This window comes from Schizosaccharomyces osmophilus, chromosome 1, assembly GCF_027921745.1.
Source record: "Schizosaccharomyces osmophilus chromosome 1, complete sequence".
NCBI lineage: Eukaryota > Fungi > Ascomycota > Schizosaccharomycetes > Schizosaccharomycetales > Schizosaccharomycetaceae > Schizosaccharomyces > Schizosaccharomyces osmophilus.
In genome coordinates, this window is record NC_079238.1 from 4,078,425 (window position 1) to 4,098,904 (window position 20,480).

Genomic DNA, 20,480 nt, shown 5'->3' on the forward strand with positions numbered 1-20,480 from the left:
TATCGTATATGGGTTATGACACTAACATGATGAAAGACTTTTTAACAAACGATATCTACGTATTTCAGAAATTCATAATAAAGGAAAATAAAAATTTCCAAAGTATTAGGTGTAGCTTAAGTTGTAAATCCCAAAAAGTAAATACAACATGATAAAATTCATACCTTACGCCAATTTTTGAACGAGCAGGATTGAGATATGCTTTTATTGATAGCTTTCTATGTAAATTCATTTATAGTAGTCATTATCCTATTTTCGACAACTGCAAGCATCAGGAGGAGAAAGTACTTCTTGGGGCAAGATTTTCTTGATCCCATGCTTACAGATTGTTGATGAACTGTTAAATATGGGTTTCTTATTCGGGAATCTCAGGGACCCGAAAGTCCCCAGGGAAAAATATGTTTTGGAAAAACCAATATACGGATGAAAATAGCTTCTGGTACCAACGAGGCGAAGGTTTGTTCTCCACATATCGACTAGCAACATCTCCCATAATTGCTAGACTATTTACCGGGTACCCAAACATTTGATTGTTCTTTTGAATGAGCATGATACAGCGACCAAGCATCAACAATTCCTGAGGCAAACGATGACAATCGTTTAAAAAGTTCACAAACCTTGCTCTTCGACTAAGTTGCTCTTCAAACAACTTCTGTTGAGATTTTGGTTCCGAATCTTCGTTAGAATCACCATCAACGGGAATATTCAACATTCGATTTGCAAAAACATCGGGCTCCGTAACACCCCAGGAATGCATGACTTTCATTACAGCAGCTCGGTCAAACGCATAAACAGCACTAAATAAGAGAGCAAAACTTTTGCGAAAAGACTCAGATTCATGTACATATAACCCGTGATCTAAAATGACTACCTGAGGCTGACGGCCTACTTTGCGCACGACTATATTACCTGGATGAGGGTCACAATGCACTTGCTTCGTACAGAACATTTGAAAAGAAAGAAAATAAAACAAGCTACCGAGGATTTGCTTTTTACTGAATCCAGCATTGGACAATGCTTCTTGGTTATAAAGGGGAATTCCATCAATCCACTCCGTAACCATAATCTTTTCTCCAGAGAGTTCGTCATATACTTTTGGGACATAGACATTTCCTTTTAGAAAGTTTGTCTCATTTATTGCTTCGCGGCTTGACCGCGTCGCTTCGGCTTCAACAACGAAATTTATCTCCGACCGAAGTCGTTCTGAAACATAGTCCACGGTGAAGTATAAGGGAATGTGAAATATCCATTTGTCATAAACATACATCATACATTTATAAACCAATAAGTCCCAGTTCATCTGCTTCGAAACAGATGGTTTTTGCACCTTCACGGCTACTTTTTCTCCAGATCGGAGAGTAGCCTCATGTACTTGAGCTATGCTAGCACTTGCCGAAGCTGCTTTTTCGATTGTAGCAAAAACTTCTTCTGCGGGTCTGTGGTATTGGGTTTTAATGATTTCAGAAACTTCATCCCATCCGATTTGTGGAGCATCGTCAAACATTCCTTTGAAAGCCTGCCCGTAGACAGGAGGAAGATTAGCCGATTGCATGGCAACGATCTGTCCCATTTTGATATAAAGGCCTCCATTTTTGGAAACCATATTGACCAAGCGATGAGCAACTCGCTCATGTAAAGCCTCAATTCGATCAGCTCGTTCCTCATTGAAGTTAAATTTGTAATCCGCTGCAATAATTATAGCTGTATACACAGTCCGAATACTCCGAGTCAAAGCGTTGGCATTATAGTAATTGTCCCAAATGTAAACTCCTGTTCCAAGACTCCCCATCCAAACTAGTCTCTTGGCCCATGTTGAACGTTTGCTGGAGGTTTGTTTAAAAGAAGAAAAATTGCTGTAAAAACAACGAGACGATCCTTGAGTCAAAGGATTCATCAATTTTACATTTCGTGATGCTAATGATGAACGAATTCCTATCCGAGTAAACATTCCCAATTTAAACGACTGTAGCGGGGACAGGATCGTTTCGATTTACAGAAATTGGATAAAATTATAATTCCTTTACTTTTCTTTCTGCTGCTAAACAGCCTTTGGACCCAGGTATGCGAATCCGGTAATCTTGTTGGGTTAATTAAACTTGTTCACTGGCTTTGTTCTTTTGGATTATTTCTTCTCTCCTTACATTCGTAGTGGAATTTCTCTTGTTCTGAAGTTGTATGAAGACGTTTTGTACTTGGCCTTGCTTTCCCCAACGAACATTTCTCAAAAGATGAGAACGTAATAAGTGCGGTAGCATGTTACTGGTATTCGCAAAAATTATTGTCAAAGCAAACGCGATTTAGGAAGCCCAATCTCATTTTTCTGTTCAATTGTTTTGTTTCATAAAGAATCAAAGTTGATGACAAACCTTGAGCTTGTCATTCAAACACCTTGCGTTGACAAGACGAGTCGAGCTTCCTATAGCTTTTCATATGTTTCCAAGTGCTTGAGTCCAAAGTGGGGAGCTTTCAATTTTCAGCTTTTAACTATAAGCTTTAGTTGTCCTTTGTTTTTATTTTTAATCATCTACACGCAGACTGTTCTTCTATTTCTCATATTACGTTTCCAGAATTGGTTAGGCAGCATTACCACACAGGAATCGTTTGAGTTTCCCGAAAGAAGCACGAAACGAAAAAAATGGAAAAAATAATATATTAATACATAGTAAAAATATGAAAACAAAATCAAAGATTCATATAGAATCGTAATCACCATCAACACTTCTGTCAACTATACTCTTTTCACCACGACTTTTGCATGATATTATTTTTCACACCTCATTAGTACGATAGGGCAGGGTAGGGTAGTGGAGAAATGGATAACGGGCAGTCACGAAAATGTATAAATAATTGCAGGGTATCCATGGGCTAACCTATGCAAAGACACCTTTGAGCTTGAACGATCGTTGTTGAAGCAATCTAACGAAACTTAAGTTTCTTTCGCAGCTTTAGGGAAAGTCCCCGGACTCTTTCGTCCTGGTTTCGAAATGATCCAGGATAAGCGGAAACGCGCTGACCTAAAGAACCAGCGGTTACAATAGTGGGCTTACCTCGTGGCAGGCGTTGTCTTTATTTTCTCGTAGCCTTTTTATATGCGTTTTGTTTCCGGAACGGAGTAGACAAGGATACAAGTCTATGGAGCGTGTATAAGGAAGTGTTTGGGAAATATAAAGGTATATGCTTTGCGAGGTTTGCCTTTCCATTGAACTGTGTTTATTCGTCGTAGGCGATAGTTATACGATCACATCTACTAATCGATGTAACTCAATGGGGCTTAGTCATGGGCTCAGAGGTTTTTTTGCCAATCTTTTTTTTTTGTGAAAGGTTTGAGTGGTTTCTCTTGTTTGAGAGAGCTTGTTCGATTCAAGCCAAACCTACATTAAAAGCCACGCTTATAGAAAGATTGAATCCAAAATATGATGATCAAAAAATACAAGAGTCAAGCACTGATGTGCAAAAAGCACTGTGTTGAGTTATTCGGTCTGATTTTGGTAAAACTTCTCTGTTCTTAGCGCTTCCTAGTAATAGTGTGTATAGATGAATGGTATTTGTTTATTTACTTAAGATTCTTTTGTTCCGTACGGGACATCAGAAGGGGTTCTAGCGAAGTTGTAAAGTGTTAAACTTTTTATAGTAGTTTGACTTATTGTTTTTATGGTACTGAGAAGCGTTTTGAAATTATGAATTGCTGGTTTACATGGTCTGTTTACAGTGTTTGCGTTCGTGGGGGTCAGCTGTGCATTGTTTGTTGACTTTCCTGGAGAGACACCACTAAAAGGTTCTTGATGTTTATGGAATTCCAGCAGTCGCATCTCTTCCTTTATCAATTTGCTCACTTTAAGTCTGATTTTTTTGTTTTCGTTTTTGTTTTTGCCTTGTAATATTTTCAAATTTTTGCTCTTCAAAGTATACACAGTTAGAATCAGGCTTAAAGCTTAAATGCCCTCCTTATCACACAGATTTTGTATGTGATTTTCCTTATTCTTGTGCATTGTCCCACTTTTCCGAGACTTCGTGCTATTTTTTCTGGGTTCTAAAGACTCTTCTTTTCAAGTCTTGTGCAATTTGTTTTGACGGGGATTCGAGAAATGTTAGCCAGCTCTGATCATTCTCAGAAACACACGCAGTCGATTTACCAGAAAATTGTAGACACCTTTTGCAATGTTTTATTCTGTTGTGTATCCTGTGATAGCTGTGAATTAAGCTGCCAAGAGTGCAATTGTGAAGACCCATCAGTCGAAATTGCGTATGCCGATATTGACATACCAACAGAAACTCGCTTCCTGCTTCTGAACTCTCTTCCTTGGATTCCTAATATCTGTGAAGTGTTAAGACTAACCGAGTTTGAACTTCCGGATTGTTATGATATTCCAAACCCGTTTACGCAAGGTTCTCTAAGCAGTGTTTTTCATACGTTCAGTGGTACTTATCTAAAACATAGGTACGAATTGGATGAGCGTGGTTTTTCTATGCCAGACAAAATATATCACTTTGCACAATATAATAGGTGTGCTGAGGAAAATGTGAAACTGCTACTCAAAAGCCACCGTAGCTTATTTAATCATCTTTGTGAATATCTTCGTGCTGGCCCCGTTCCCATTTCGGTTTTGATTCACCATGTTATGTTATTTCAATTTTATCCTCCAGCAGTTCAGGAATGTCTTTGGATTGCTGTTGAGCATTATCTCTCAAATTATGACTACAATCATACCAAACTACTAAAACTTGCTTTACAAAATAGACTTGGCTGTATACGCATGTATCTTGTCAGCCCTAACGATATCTACGCGCTTAAAGGAAAGAAGGATTGGGTTGCTGTTGCACGTCCCAATTTTTTGAACTATCTCCAGCTACAATTACCGTTATGCGAGAGCAGTCTTCCATACGAACTACATGGCTTTGAAACAATGCTGCATTCCGCGTCCTCCGAAGCTGACATTGCCTGGTTATCTATGATGCATTGTGTAGGAAACAACGGTCATGCTTTTCCCATTCATATGTATATGAACACAAAGGATGCCGTGTTTGAAGGAAATGTCCCAGAATCCGGCCTTTTTCTGTATGATACGGATGCAGTTTTATTTAAAAAAGATTCTTTTATTCGAGGGTTTTACGACTTTTGTAACCAATTACTCCTGGACATGTGCAAATGTCGGCAATACTACACAGAAAAAGACCTGGATGATTTTATCTCAATTCGACCGTTGCCCAGCTCAAATCCCAACACGCATCCTGACTCTATTTTCAATGAGTCTAACAGTAGTACTTTAAAACAAAGCAGGACGCATTTGACTTATTCAGATTCTACCAAGGACTCATCTGAGGATAATATCTCAAAATGTGAATCGTTAAGATATCCTGCTTCTCATAGTAGTTAAACTTTTTCATATATAAAACGTGTGTACAACACTTTCTATATGAAATCAATATTAGTACTACAAAATGAATAAAACATCAAAGTAATACGCTAATATGTGAATACTGAAAACCTATGAAATAGAGCTAAAAGCATGTTTACTGTTAATTAGAGTTGTTTAAGCAACCGTCTAGCTTTGGAGAAGGTAACTAAAAGAAAAGAAAATACAAAAGCAATGCTTGATTTGTATTTTTCATATATATGATTTTTAACTCATGCTGTCATAAATAATAATAAGCACTATAAAATTTGATATCATCCTAGCAAGGATATATTATAATCACAGTTTGTTCGGCCCGATGACATTGAACTCATTATTGTTGGCAACAACCAAATAGCTTTGAAGGTATGACATCGGGTAATCCAGAGAAAACGGTGGACATAACGGTATGAAAAGCATTTTACAGAACAATAGAATTGACTAGGTAATTTTAGAAGCTCAGCCCTGAGGAACAAAAGCTGTTCCGGCTTTATGGAAGACTTCCGCAGCGTAAAGACCTTTTAGTTCAGAAATTACAGGTAAGTATGAATAATCGAGAAAAGACGCGTATTTCGAACAGATATTAATCTGAAAAACGATAGCAAGGAAGAAAGTATTTCGATTCTGGCGATTATGCATTAAATAAAGCTGGCAAGGCATCCGATGCCGGCATAACCTGTATTGGAAAAGAAATACCTTCTCCAGAAACAATTCCTCATAGGATTGCGGTTACTGGCTCTCCGTCGAAAGAACCATCAATTCACGTCAAGCGTCCAACGGATTCGGCACCAAGTGAAGTCAGTAGTCGAAGAGAGTCAATAGTCCGACACTTCGACGATGACAATGATGATAATCTAACTCACGAGAATAAGAGTTCTGAATAGGAACGCTATTTTAACGTTACGTATAGCCATTTACATGTGCTACTTCATGATGAATATTCGCGATTATTAATCATAAAGGCTCAAGGACTTATCTGCCATTATTCTTCTTTCTTATTTCATGTTTTATATTCTGACAGATGGTGTCACTAAGCAAATACTGTATAATAGTTTTGTTCATTTGTGATTTGTATTAACATGTACACCTGCCGTGCTTACCTATTACTAGATGGTTTATTCTAGTTCCTCCCCTTTTACTACTTATTTCGTTACTTTTTTTTTCGGTCAGGTACTTTTGGCTTGTTCATTGTGAATTTCTTTTCTTAAAATTATATATGTTTAGTTAAATTGGTTATGTGAATACTTCAAACTGGAATGGCATGTGAGTATAATGACGGGACTGTAGATATAGTGGCTGTATGACTATATCTTGTCGTGAGACTTTGTTCTTATGTTACACAATAGGAATTTGTCTTTGTGTAAAGTAAAACCATTATCTTGATATTTTTGAAATGTTTATATAGAATGAAAATAAATACTTCATGGTGATAATGCAGATAATTTAGGTACCATATCGGTCGTAGAGAAGTAAGCTATTCATAGTCATAATAAGCGTATACGCACTTGCACAAAAAAAGTATACCTTTTTCGTTTAGTTCTTTTTGCTTGGGTGTTGTTAAATATATGGAGTTGGTTCCTTGCCCGTAAATCTCAGGTCTTCCTTTCCAACGACATTCAAGCCGCTTCATTTTCTTCAAAGAACACCACCGTTACTGTAAGATCGTCTCTATACCTTCTGGAGAGAGGATAGGTCAAAGTAAGAAGAGCTGAAATTGTTTCATCTTTTCCACCTAACGCGTTGCGGACAAGATGGGTAGCAGCATTTTCATCCACAACTGGTGATGCTTTATGGAACCAATTGAATAGGTTCAACGTACTTGACGAAAAGTTCTCAGAGGCAGGCTTTTTTCCAAAGTCTGAATTCATCCATTGGCCGACTAGCTCGACTGCTCGTTCACTAGACATTGTGTCCCATAGACCATCCGAAGCCATAATAAGGAATTTATGTTTCTTAGAATCGACCCTAACTGTTTCCACCTCAGGAACAGCTGTTACGTATGGAGGGGATTTTACGGGAATGGGGACAGCTGAAAAGTACTCTTTATGCAAACGTTCACTGACTTGTCGAGACCATTTAAATCTAGCATCACCAAACTGAAACGTTAGTAAAAATCAATATATGCATGCTCATGCAAAGCAACTTACTGCTCGGGAAGGCATTAAACGCCCAAGTATACGGTTGTTGCGTAGAACAGTTTCACCAGGATGTTCGACTTCCAAACGCGCAGCTTCGTCTGGATTTGCACCTGTTTGGTCGCGGCTTAATGGAACAGCATTCCAGCTTCCAGAGGAAGTTTGTTCACCCAATACAGCTCGCGAGTCGCCGGTGCAAGCAACTTGCAGAGTCTTTGACTTTGCAGAATATGCAGTTAAAAGAGCACAAGAACCGGAAACTGCTGGTAGCAATAAACGAGCCGCATTTTGTACAGATTTTGGATTTTTGAATACAGTTGAAATGTTTTCATGTACAATATGATTATCCAAATTCTCAAACGCATTGCACAAAGATCGCTCGTAGCTTAAAGCAGAAGGACATGCATTATTCTTCATCGCTGTCATTGCTGTTTTCCTTAGTTCATCGACTACTGCTGGGACTAGATGCTGACGCAAGTACAGAGAAGTATTCCAGCCAGAGTGACCATCAAAAACACCCCAGAAGTACCAATTCCCATCGTCAATCTCCTTCGAAACCGACTCCACGTGGTCGTCCTCACAAGGATCGTTACTTGCTAATTGATTAAAGTCATATCTGGCGATACCATCTCGATTTACAAAAACGGTCTTTTCATATTCCCGCAAACGACTGTTAATACTTTCAGGGTCCTTAGGTGGTAATCGAACCTTTGACGGATTTGAATAAGTTGTATTCGGTGGATCTAATTGAACAGCATTTTGTTCACGTAGATGATATGCGGCATATCCTATTGAAGAAACAATGGCAGTAGTAATGGAGACTTGCTTGAGATAACTAATGCCCCTAGCCGACTTTGAGGTGAAATATCCCATTTTAAAACGAAAATAATTCCTTAGTTCAAGTTGTTAAAAGGCTGTCTAACTAGCCATATCAGTCAACAATGGATTGAGATATTTTACGAGGTTTACAAAGGAACACAGTAGTAAACAAAGAGTAAATACGGCTTCATGAAGCATGAAGGACTGACTTGTCTTCTGACAAAGTGAATGAAAGAAACGGAGTGCTTCTATGACTCTAATCAACGGTTTCGATCGGTCTTCGGCATACATTATTTGGGAATTGAGATCTTTGTGGATGTTTAGTCTTTGTAGTGAACGTGAAAGCACAGAGCAAAAGTATACAGGATCAAAGAGAGTACTATTTATATTGTAAAATATAATGCAAATCAGTTCTGTGGTATCTAACAGAGGAATTGGATTTGGAGCACAAACATAGAAACGAAAATAATCAGGATTTCACTATTATAGTCTTAGTTAATTAAAACATCACTAAGTACATTTCGGAAAGCAGAATATTCAGGCTCAGGAAATGGCTTTAGCTTTGTACTGAATAAGGCCTCAACTCCCTGAGCAAGATCTCTATAAGAACATGTTATCAGATAATCCAAAGAAGCCAGCTTATTTGCAAGCTCAAGCTGATGATTATCCATCAAAGATTCATTTGGTACAACGATGAGAGGCTTCTGAGCGCGCAAGCATTGAAGAATACTACCTGCACCGGCATGAGAAATAACAATCGAAGACGAGTCAATGTATGATCCAATTTCGGGTGCATAGTCGAATCCGGATATGGAAATTCCTTTAATAGGTTTTGGAGTTCCAAAAGCCTCTTTACCGTTTCCAAATTGAACAATTAATTGAGTGATTCCATGCTGTAAGAGCTGGTACTGTGTCTCAGCATGTAAGACGCTAGAAACAAGTTCATCAAATCTTGTAGAACCGACGGTAACAAACGCCTTCATTTTTCGTTTCTCATCAACGACAAACCTATCGAACGTTGTACAGTTAGTAAGACTTGTCGGCTTTTTAGGGTAAGGAACAAATGATGAAAGAAGGAAAAAACGAACTGTAGCACAATGAATATTCTTGGAAGAAGAAAAAAGTTTTATCTACATATGGATGTGTGTTGTGTCCGTTCCTTTTTTTTTTTTATGTGGTGAAATGATATTATAATTCTGTTGTTGAGTGAACTGTTCCCAAATCGGCAATATTTTAATAAAAGCTCGAAAGATCGAATGAAGAATGGTACATCTATTGATCAGTCCGTTAGAAAAGACTTGCTGTTGACGGTGACTCTCAAGAATGTGAGCAATTTTAAAAATGCAATTCATGCCTAGCTCTACAGCTACGCTAATTATGGAACCACATATACTCTCTAGCTATCACTAATAATCAGCAAGACAGGCTACTTTTTGTTCACAGGTTGGAGACCTTATGAAGACACTTCATTGACGTTTTCGTTTTCGACCAATTTCAGAAAAGGCGAGTGTTGAAATCGATTGAACAAAAACAGAAAGAATAAAATTGCTTTTCGAAAGTTTCCATGGTCCCCTTCTCTCATTCCTACTTGGCCTGAATCTGTATATGCATATGTAGTGCTTTTCTTGAAACTCTGAGTCTGAAAAGAACACATAATAAAGTCATAAAATCATTCACTCGAATGCTTCTCGTATAAGGATTTATTGGACGTTCACAGCATTCTTTCGTGAACTCTTGTCGCATAGTTTGCCTCAATGATGAGCAAAGTGAAATGATAACTTGACTGCGGTTTTCTCCCAGTCGAGCAACAGAATGTTTTACAAAATCAACGAAGGTTTTTATTTTACCAAAGTTATCGAATGCGATACCCAGCGACTGCAAATACAAGCAAGAAGTAAATCTTCCATACTGTGTATTTAAGTGAGCGGTTCCTCGTCCTTGTAGCTGATATTTTTAGAGAAAGCGCAAGGTTCTCAATTCTATGAATTGAAAAGGCTTGACTGTTTAGAGAACACTTCGGTAGCAAAGGCGAATATTACATATCGAAATATCCATCGGGTTTTTAATTAAACAAAAAAAAAAAAAAAAAAGTTGAATGTATGCTAGCACACTTCTTTCTCACTTGTCAATTAGTAAAGAACATCAAAAGTCCGTAGAAATTGCTGTTTATCATGACTACATCTCTTGCGGCTAAGTGTATTACCTTGCACCGAAGTAAAAAATTCTAACCATAACCAACATATCAAAGCCGGTGTGAATTGCACTGCATAGAATAAAAGAGACAAAAGAGGAAGATAAAGGCCATGTCGGTTCAACCTAAAGATCTATCTCATCACCTTTCGGTGGAATCCGCTTCTCGTAAACCTTCTCCTTTAAAGGCAATTGCAGGCGCCGTGAGCAAGAAGGGAATCAATGTGATTTCTTTAGCCGGAGGACTTCCTAATCCTCAATACTTCCCCTTCCGTGAAATGGGTGCAGAAATCCCATCCATCGGTTCTTGGGTTCGTGGTGCTGAGAATGAAGGCAAGTTATCCAATGTCTCTGTTTCCATGGATTCTGAGAATCAAGATGACTTACCCCTTTCTGTCGCTTTGCAGTACGGAAAAGGTGCTGGTTGTGCTCCATTGTCAAAATTTTTGAAGGAACATACTCAATTGATTCACTCTCCTCCTTATAAGGACTGGGACATTTTGCTTACTACTGGTAATACCCAAGCTTTGGACATGTGTTTGCGTATGTTATTGAACAGAGGAGACAGTATCCTTGTGGAGAAATACACCTTTCCCTCCGCTCTTCAAGCTATGCGTCCCATGGACTTGAACATTGTCTCAGTTGACATGGACCAGAATGGCATGTTGCCCGAATCCTTGGAACAGATTCTAATTAATTGGAAAGATGGAAACAAGCCTCGCGTCTTGTATACCATTCCTAGCGGACAAAACCCCACTGGTAGTACCTTGTCTGTGGAACGTAAGGAGAAAATCTACGCCCTTGCTCAACAACATGACTTTATCATTATTGAGGACGAACCGTACTATTATCTTCAAATGGATGAATACCAACATAAACCTGAAGCCGTTGATCCCAAGTTCACTAATGAAGAGTTCGTTAAGAATTTAATTACCTCTTTCTTGCACTTCGATGTCGATGGCCGTGTCATTCGCATGGACTCTCTTTCAAAGGTTGTTGCTCCTGGTTCTCGTGTTGGTTGGGTCACTGCTCAACCTATGTTCATTGAGCGTAGTCTCCGCTATACCGAAACTGCTTCTCAAAACGCTTCTGGTATCTCTCAGGCCCTTTTGCAAGCCTTGTTCCAAACCTGGGGACATGATGGATACCTCGCATGGCTAAAGAACATTCGTTTTTCTTATACAGAACGTCGTAATGCTTTACTTTATGCTATGGAGAAGCACCTTCCCAAGTCTATTTGTTCTTACATTGCCCCTGAAGCCGGCATGTTCATTTGGTTTGAGGTGGACAAGTCAGCATATAAGTTTGCCGATCAAGGCAAAAGCATTGCTGAAATTGAATCAGAGATACATGATGAAGCTATTCAAGATGGTGCCAATGTTGCTTGCGGCAATTGGTTCGTTGTTGATTCTTCAATTAACGACAAGATCTTTTTCCGTGTTACTTTTGCTTACGCTGAACTTTCTGAGTTTGAAATTGCTATAGAACGTTTTGCTAATGTTTTGAAGAAGTTCTTCAATTTTTAAATGTTAGTGGCAACTGCTGCACTCTTTACTGAAAGCGATAATCCACTATGATTATGGTATTTCACCACTTTTGTTTTCTTTTTGTGTTCATATGAAACTACACTCTTTAACCCAAATTAATAAATCATCTTTTATGATCTTGAATACATGTAATTTGTAAACTCTTTACCTACTACACCTTGTACTCTATTTGGAATTATATATTAACGATTGTTCATGTACAATGTTTAAAACTAGTATAAAAATTCATATTCATCTCATAAGAAGGAAACTATTTTATTGTTAAAAAACGCATTACCTAATTCGAGTGATGATTGTTCGTAAACAAACGGCATATATGCAACGAAGTAATTAGAGATATTCGATTGGTACAGAATTTATCAAAAGTAATGAAAGTAAATTCACATCTCCTAAATTCAGGGTATAAGTACATTATGTAGCTTTACAGGGTATAATTTCCACCAACAGCTTCCAATCCGTATGACAAACAAATGGATGAAGCCTGGACGAAATAAATACACAAACATTATCCTCAGAGTTCATAAGCTTAATTCTTAATTCTTAGCAGCAAGTTTTGCAGCTAGTTCCTTTTTCTCTGCTTCATCCAATTCGGTCAAGACTAAAGCAAGACTATCAATCATGCTTTGCTTATCAGCACGAATTAGTTCAGCGATACGATTGCTATAATACTGACTCTTTAACTCTTGGGTGTGTTTGGTTAGAGTTTCACTGTTTTCTTCAATCCATGCAATAACGGATCGATCAGCGGTATCCCAATCTTGCTTACCCCGCCATTCTGTATACCACTGTTTAAGACAATGTTGTGATTCTTCATGGCTTAAGCCAGGAATAAGTTGCATTAGTCTCTGTTGAGAGTAATGTTCATCCAAACGTCTTCTCAGGCGCCAGTAGAAGAAGCGTCTAGCATTGGTCCATTTCAAGGGTTGACGGATAACCTTCTTAGCAACCATACGATCGACGCGATCATGCAAATCAGCAAAGTGGATACTGATTTGTTGATATATAGGCATTAGTTTTTGCTCACGTTCCATTAATTGCACCTTGACTGTAGAAAGTTCATCTGCGTTCAAATCCTTTTGGTTAAGCTTGTCCTGTAAAGCAGCATATTGATCATCGCATCTGCGCATCAATGAAAGTAACTTCTCACGTCTGAACTTGATACTGACCATTCCTTCAGGTTCCAAAACACCAGCTCTGCTTTCCTCATCAGCATACATTTCCATTTGCTTTTCATTAATGGTAGGATCTACAACTACCCAAGAGCCACCACGTAACTCACTGTAAGGTGGAATGTATACGAATACAGGCTGTTTGTATTGAGAAAGGGCGTCAACAATGTAAGAACCATATTTAAGTACTTCATTGAACATGTCTCGTTGACCACCGGAAAAACCACGCCAATTAGCGAGAATAAATAACGGTAATTGTTCACCATGGTTAAAATCATTGATTGCTTGCGCGGTCTTAAAAGCAGAATTAGGATACCAAACTTGTCCAGCTTCCATCAAATTTTGTTCTGTAGAGCTTGGGTTGGCTGGATCAGCAGGTAAAGTGTTTTCAATAGTACGGGTTTCGACAGCGATAACACCAATCGGTATACCACCTAAGCGTGCACGACCAACGACAACTGTCTTAGCCCATCCATCCAAAGTTTCTTGGAATGAACCCTTGTCAAACAAACCGTACAAAAACAAATCCTCATCCTCTTTACCATCAATCAACCAGCGAGGATCGTAACCGTTCTGATTGGGATAATACTCAACATCACGATCCCAAGGATCGCTCGATGGCGATACAGGAACAGGGTTATTACGCTTATCAGGAATATATGCAAGCCAGTTAACAATTTTGGAAATTCCGTCAAAATCATCTTGGGCGGTTAAGTGAGAGATACCGTTTCTATGCATGATTTGAGTACCACCCAATTGTAAGTTAGAATTATAGACTTCATGTCCCAATACCTTATTAAGGGCAGGAGCACCTGTAAGGATAATTGGCTGGCCTTCAACTTGAACCGCTCTCTGTCCGAGGCGAACGAGATATGCACCAATGCCAACCGCACGGCAAGTAACAAGCGTGCAGGTGAAAATCTCATTATAAGCCCGAGATGTAACACCAGCAATCAAGCCAGAACCTCTCAAACATTCAACACCTAGTCCCTCACCAGAACCAATAATAGCTGTGATCTTGTAACGAACTTCGCCGGACTCAGTTTGAATTTTTTCAGTATGAACCGTTTTGATGTTCTGTTTGTCTAAGCGTTCTTGAACTTCAGGTGTCAAATACAAATACTCGAATCCTTTTTCGGGTGAGTTGACGTCGTTCCAAGCAATATTAAATAAGGGAATCAACTCATCGGCAACACCAATACGGGCTCCAGAATTGGCAGCCAAGTATAGTCTGGGAACGCCACGCTGACGAGAAAGTTCTGTCACCTTGAAAAAGAAGTTATCTTCACGAGGTCCAAATGAGCCAATTTGATAAGTAATATCATTAGCGACGATGATCAGTTTTCTACCTTTAGGATACTCAGGAGTTTTGACAGTCACCGACCAAGCAACCATACCACAAGAGTTAGTACCCGGTTCACGGCTAACTTCTTGCAAATCTCCATTTTCATCTTCAACCAACTCCTTGCAATCAAACATGTCTTGGGGAACAGGGTTCTCAGAATGACCTTTATCAACTTTTCTCCAACTGTCACTAAAAGAACGACGGAACAACTCTGGGAAATCGTATACGAATGTCGTACCCATCAATTGTGCCTTATAGCGACGAGGCTGAAGCCACTCTTTGTTGGGATAAGGCGTGTTAATACGTCTGAGATGCATAGACCCAGGCTGGCCAATGCTCTTGAAGATCCAGGAATTATTTTCGGTCTTCACTTCTGCGTAAAGCTCAATATTTACAACAAATCCAGACACGTTGGATATTATTACACGCAATGGAAAAAGAGTATTGGTTGTGGGATCAGTGCAAATAATACGAATTTCAGCAGCGGTTACACGTAAACGCCATAAACGACGTCCAAAGCGTTCCAAAAATCCACCTAAAGCAGCTTCAACTTGTTTGGGGGCAAGTCCGAATGCAGGAAGGAAATTAATGAAAATATGATTAAGATCAGTTTGGTCAGGACCAATAACCTCAAGGGCATCAAGAATATCATTTATCAAACGATGAGTTTCAGATATAAGATATTCAGCAGTTGGTATTTCATCACGAAGTCTTCCAGGACGGACAAGAGCTCTAGTAAAGAAACGTTTATCCGAACTCATATTTTTGGCAGTTGCACGGTAAACATGAATGTTATGGTTGTCGATAAAAACAGGCTCGATATTAAAGTTAGAGAGTCTACCTAATTCCAGCTGGAAGGCCAAAGCAGGTTCGATGTGACGGATACGCTCATCTTCGACGTAGCGAACGGTGTTATGCTCAAAACTATCCGAGGAGGCACGATAAGTAAAGTAAGAAGGATGGGCTGACTTATTATGTCTTCCACCAATTACTGTAATTCTTCGAACGTTGTGATCTAATAAGTCATCTCTGAATTCGTCTAAAATTGAGCTAAGTTTATCCACAATAGCAGCATCTTCAAGGTCATTAGTAGATGTCAAAGCAATGTTTAAAACGTTTGTGAGCTCTTGAAGAGGAGTGCTAGAGGGCTCTTCATTATTTAACGTTAATCCAGTATTAAAGGTGTTGCGAGCAAGAGGTAAACGTTCAATAGACAAAGCAAGGTTGGTTTCCAGTTGGTCAAAGTTGTCCGCGGCAACTACGGCCCCGAAACGGAAAGGTTCAGAATCATTCTTGTTAACATACCAAGAAAGATCGCTATAAGATTGAAGACGTTTGTTTTCATTTTCCAACGATGGAGAGCTACTGCTAGGAAAAAGACCATTTGCACCACTAGCACCTTGCCCTGGTGTACTACTGGCACGAAGCTGGAATCTCCAAGAAATCACAAAAGGAGTACCAGTTCCGACGTGATAGTTCAACTCTAAAACAGCATAAGCTCGATAAGCTCTACGTACATACACCTCAAGTGCAGCCAAAGAGACCCATGGGTCGGGGTGACAGAAGAAAGCAGGTAAAACATCGAAAACCGTGTACTTCGAATCAATGAGCTCTTTCAAAATATCTAGATTAGGAGGGCGATGTGCAAACTCGGAATCACCATAATGACTCTCAACAACTGAAGTTTTCAAAATATGCTCCATTTGGGAGAAACGCTCATTGAGAGAGGGCATAGCGCATGTGATTAATAGCTCACGTGCTTTAAGAGATACCTTGGCGGTAGCTCTAGAATCGAGATCTGTCAATTTCCTTAAAATATCATTAAAATACAATGAGACGAAGCTAGAAGGTTCCGATTTTATAAGATCAAGTATTGTTATAAGAAGGTTGTTCTTGGAACCAATACGAGAGTGAGACAAAGCAAGGGCAATAACTTTATCAACACTATCCTTGTTATCGTCTCGAAGACGAAGTGTTACATCTTCTTCTCTTTTGTTGGGGCCTGAAAACAAGCGCTCAACATTGTAATACTCCTCCAGAATACTTTTAACAACACGATACTCATGCACCTTTAGACCGTCTTTATAATCATTAATAACATCAATCAAAGGAGCGATCTGTTGTTTTAATTGTTGGGTTAGAGAGAGTTTCTGGCCCTCGCAATAAGTTTTAACACCCAATTCCAACTGTTTTGCAGGAAATTCAGTTTTGCGAGCTCTTGCTTTTTCAAGAATGGAAGAAAGCAATTTATCTAAAGCAGGAGGCATACGACTAACCAATGCAGAATAATGAGAACTCCACTCACTGAATGGAAGTTCTGGATCACGGAGAACTTCCATGATTTCGTTATAAGTGCTGTTGAGAATGATTTGATTATCATATCCCTTCAAAATATCAAGTAAGATGTTTAGCAATTGATGATAACGTTGGCATGGTTTGTTACCAGCTATTTGAGGGTCGCCAAAATTAGGAAGTTGACCGTTAAACGGGAGTGCATGCTTGACACGGCTAGGGTCATCCAGAGTAAGAATACCAAGTATATCGCCTGCACCAATAGATGCACCAGGCTGCTTAATCAATTGCACTGTACCATCCTCGGCAGTTACTAACGGCATAATCATCTTCATAACCTCAACCTCTGCATAAGCTTCACCTGCCTTAATGTGCTCGCCTGTTTCCACCAAAAAGCGAACCAATTTACCGGGGGAAGGAGTACGTAGCTGTGTTGGGTCATTTTCCCGTTCCAACATGCATGACATGTTGTCAATGGAAATTCGAGTACCGGTAACTTCATCCCGATAGTAAACAGTATAAGACTGGCCGTTCAATAAAACAAGTAAGCCACCATCAGTCAAAGAGCGGACACCTGCTGTACAACGAGAGCCATTTAGAAACAAATGATAGGAACCTGGAGAAGAACGAGAAGCAGTAAGCCTATAACGATTACCATCGTATATAAACTCTATATCATAAACATTTTTGAGGAAATCACGAGAAGGAACTTGGCCTCGTTCCAAATAAGATTTGAAGGCACAATACTGTTCTTCAGCGATTGCATGAGCACGAACGAGGGCCCCGCAAACAATTGTAAGCATCTTATCGGGACGAGCAGAAGTTACCTTTTGAGCTATAAGTTTGTCCAACCAAGCAGTGGTAAATTCATTATGGGCAAACTCACCAGTCTCAAGTAGACGAACTAAATATTCAACGGTTGTTCTAAAGTCACCGCGAATAGACAGCTCCTTCAAAGCTACAATCATTGATTTACGGGTAGCTTCACGGCTATCTGCGAATGCAAAAATATGACCGAATTGGGAATCGGCAAATTCATGAATACCACCAGCGGTACCAACAGAAAAGTAACCCCATACATCGCTCGAAGAGCGGAAATTTAAGTCTTTAATCATACCGCTGGAAGGCTTGAAACCTTCACCGGGGTCCTCTGAGGTGATACGGCAAGCAATACAGTGACCCTTAGGTGTGGGGACTTTTTGAACCTTATGGGACTCTGGGTTGTCAAATGCAAAGTCAATTTCAGTTTCTGTATCACGTGATAAGCCGTAAAGCTCACGAATGTGGGGAATGCGATTTAAGGGAAGACCCATTGCAACTTGAAGTTGAGCAGCCGGCAAGTTGACGCCAGAAACCATTTCAGTAGTAGGGTGTTCTACTTGCAAACGAGGGTTCAATTCCAAGAAATAAAACTTGTCATTTTCGGGTTCATAGAGATATTCGATAGTACCGGCAGATGCATAACCAACGAGTTCACCCAAACGAACGGCAGCGCGCTCCATTTCGCGGAAAGTATTAGGAGGAGCGACGGTGACAGGGGCTTCTTCAATAATCTTTTGATGACGACGTTGAACAGAACAATCACGGCCAAAGAGGGAGATATTATTGCCATATTGATCAGCTAAGATCTGAACTTCCAAGTGACGGGCTTGACCAGCAAGCTTCATCACAAATACAGGAGAGCCAGGAAGTTCGGCCAAAACCTGTTGATAAGCGTGGGTGAAGTGCTGAGAGGAAGAGACTTGACGAATACCCTTACCACCACCACCTTCGGATGCCTTGATCATAATGGGGTATCCAATTTTCTCGGCGACAACGACACCATCTTCGGCGGAATTGATGCAGGCCTTTTGATAAACGTTGTCGTCGACAGTTACAATGTTGGTTTCAGGATCTATGCGGACTTTTTCGAGCTCAAGACCCGACCAGGGCATACAAGGGACCTTTGCGCTTTGAGCAACGATAGTTGAGCTGATTTTATCACCTAAACTACGCATTGCGCTACCTGGAGGACCGATGAAAACAATTTTTTGTTTACTAGCGGCCAACATTTCAGGAAGTTTGGGGTTTTCGGAGGCATGACCCCAACCGGCCCAGACGGCGTGAACCTTCATGCGCTCAGCAACATCAACGATGAGTTCCACGTTTGCGTAGTTATTATTATTTGAACCGCCGGGGACTTCCACATATTGGTCGGCCATGCGGATATAATCGGCGTTTACCTTCAAGTCATCGGGGGTAGCCATGACGGTGAATCTAATAGCTCTTTCATTATTAAACGTTTCATAAGCCCATTTTCGAATGCTTCGGATTTCTTTCACAGCGGCGATACCATTATTAGCAATTAAAATAGACGTGATTACGGTATGTCCACCACGTGAGGTAATATAATCTTTCACCTTACTGGAAGGCGCTATATCTAGGGAATTGCCTCCTACAAACGGTTAGTATTGAGAAACGAAAAGGGACTTTGCAAAAGGTTTTATGAAAGTTTGACAGGAAAACGCCAGGAACGCGACATCGGTGCTCATCTTTTACGAAAACTAAAAAAAGAAAAGAGCGGGATTGTAGCCACTGCTTTCAAAAACGCGAAAATACTCGCAGATCCGAGCTATGAACGAAAACTACAAATATACGCGTCGATTTTGAAAGACAAGTCTTAGCAATCCGTCTAAAAAAGAAATGGAAAAGAAATACACGACGCTTCGGACCTAGCTTACAGTTCCACAAGCAGAAATCAAACAAACAAATTTTCGCTTTTGAAAAGAGCAAATGAATTGCTCTTCTTTACATACCCAGGAAATGGGAGGCTATACGGGGAGCCATAGTTCTAAATCTACGGGAAAAAAGACGTGGAAGGGAAATGGTTGCTTTTTATTGCGCTTGGAAAGTGCAAACCCGTGGTTAGAAATCTCCTCTCCCTACACGAGAGGTCCGGATGGACTGTTCCCACGATCAGTACAGAAAGTATGAAAAGACTGGATTTATTTATAAAAAACAAATACATACTTTTGTGTATTTTTATTTTCTGTTTCTAAAGAAACCCGATTTTGTATTTTTTTTCGGTTTCAAATAATACTAGGGCCATCTTAATAGGCGAGTTACCCACACTTTTTGAGGAGAATCCGTCGTACATGATTGGTTGAGCAAAAGGGGGGGTTGCACCTTAAATAACTTTGTCGCCAGCAGATACGCAGGACGCGCGTTGGAAAAAGAGAAGTTGTAAACAAACTGGTGAAACAAATTATCAGGACTCTCTATTCTAGCCTTTGTTCGAGTGTTTAAAAAGAATGGCATCTTTGAATTCAAATTCCATCAGATCGTTCTCTGTTTCTCGCTCGTACCCTTTCGTCAGGGTCCATGGAAACCAACCCCACCACCACATGAGTCCCTTTCCCACATTTCATCACTGGAGGAAATGGTTCCACCAGTGATGAAACTCCGCAAGGCCAATGTGTCTGTCCCTTCCCGAGTGGTTCATGAGACAGTTGTGACTTGGTGTTGTGACCTAAACCGAGCAAATGAAAATTTAAAGGTCGCAGTCGGAAATGGGAAGAGCATTATTGGGTACGAAGGCTTTAGAAGGAATG

At 39.8% G+C, this 20,480-nt stretch overlaps 7 protein-coding genes and 3 non-coding genes across 10 annotated transcripts; 6 read left to right on the top strand and 4 right to left on the bottom strand.

Moving 5' to 3' along the window:
* Nucleotides 1-355: 355 nt before the first annotated feature.
* Nucleotides 356-1,948, bottom strand: SOMG_01858 (mitochondrial ABC1 kinase family protein; the record flags this gene model as incomplete). Its single annotated transcript, XM_056180651.1, has 1 exon — nt 356-1,948. One exon carries the CDS (start codon nt 1,946-1,948, stop codon nt 356-358), a length of 1,593 nt encoding a protein of 530 aa, XP_056036724.1.
* A 924-nt stretch (nt 1,949-2,872) lies between these two features.
* Nucleotides 2,873-3,554, top strand: mrp1. Its single transcript, XR_008803714.1, has one exon.
* On the top strand, nt 2,886-3,287 carry RNase_MRP. Its single transcript, XR_008803679.1, has one exon. It is a non-coding gene; the product is annotated as an RNAse MRP (small nucleolar RNA).
* Nucleotides 3,407-3,489, top strand: snoZ16. The gene has a single exon (XR_008803680.1). It is a non-coding gene; the product is annotated as a small nucleolar RNA Z16 (predicted) (small nucleolar RNA).
* A 531-nt stretch (nt 3,555-4,085) lies between the features above and the next one.
* SOMG_01859 (UPF0300 family protein 1) lies at nt 4,086-5,375 on the top strand (the record flags this gene model as incomplete). The annotated part of the gene is made up of 1 exon (XM_056180652.1): nt 4,086-5,375. The coding sequence occupies one exon, from the start codon at nt 4,086-4,088 to the stop codon at nt 5,373-5,375; it is 1,290 nt and encodes a 429-aa protein (XP_056036723.1).
* A 386-nt stretch (nt 5,376-5,761) lies between these two features.
* Nucleotides 5,762-6,277, top strand: igo1 (serine/threonine protein phosphatase inhibitor, endosulfine Igo1; the record flags this gene model as incomplete). Its single annotated transcript, XM_056180653.1, has 3 exons — nt 5,762-5,800; nt 5,849-5,932; nt 5,996-6,277. 3 exons carry the CDS (start codon nt 5,762-5,764, stop codon nt 6,275-6,277), a joined length of 405 nt encoding a protein of 134 aa, XP_056036911.1.
* A 732-nt stretch (nt 6,278-7,009) lies between these two features.
* On the bottom strand, nt 7,010-8,401 carry SOMG_01861 (mitochondrial pyruvate dehydrogenase (lipoamide) phosphatase; the record flags this gene model as incomplete). Its single annotated transcript, XM_056180654.1, has 2 exons — nt 7,010-7,489; nt 7,541-8,401. 2 exons carry the CDS (start codon nt 8,399-8,401, stop codon nt 7,010-7,012), a joined length of 1,341 nt encoding a protein of 446 aa, XP_056036912.1.
* Nucleotides 8,402-8,838: 437 nt separating this feature from the next.
* Nucleotides 8,839-9,330, bottom strand: alg13 (N-acetylglucosaminyldiphosphodolichol N-acetylglucosaminyltransferase Alg13; the record flags this gene model as incomplete). Its single annotated transcript, XM_056180655.1, has 1 exon — nt 8,839-9,330. The coding sequence occupies one exon, from the start codon at nt 9,328-9,330 to the stop codon at nt 8,839-8,841; it is 492 nt and encodes a 163-aa protein (XP_056036913.1).
* Nucleotides 9,331-10,650: 1,320 nt separating this feature from the next.
* Nucleotides 10,651-12,063, top strand: SOMG_01863 (aromatic aminotransferase; the record flags this gene model as incomplete). The annotated part of the gene is made up of 1 exon (XM_056180656.1): nt 10,651-12,063. The coding sequence occupies one exon, from the start codon at nt 10,651-10,653 to the stop codon at nt 12,061-12,063; it is 1,413 nt and encodes a 470-aa protein (XP_056036914.1).
* Nucleotides 12,064-12,617: 554 nt separating this feature from the next.
* On the bottom strand, nt 12,618-19,716 carry cut6 (acetyl-CoA/biotin carboxylase; the record flags this gene model as incomplete). The annotated part of the gene is made up of 2 exons (XM_056180657.1): nt 12,618-19,324; nt 19,686-19,716. The coding sequence occupies 2 exons, from the start codon at nt 19,714-19,716 to the stop codon at nt 12,618-12,620; spliced, it is 6,738 nt and encodes a 2,245-aa protein (XP_056036915.1).
* Between the last annotated feature and the right edge of the window lie 764 nt (nt 19,717-20,480).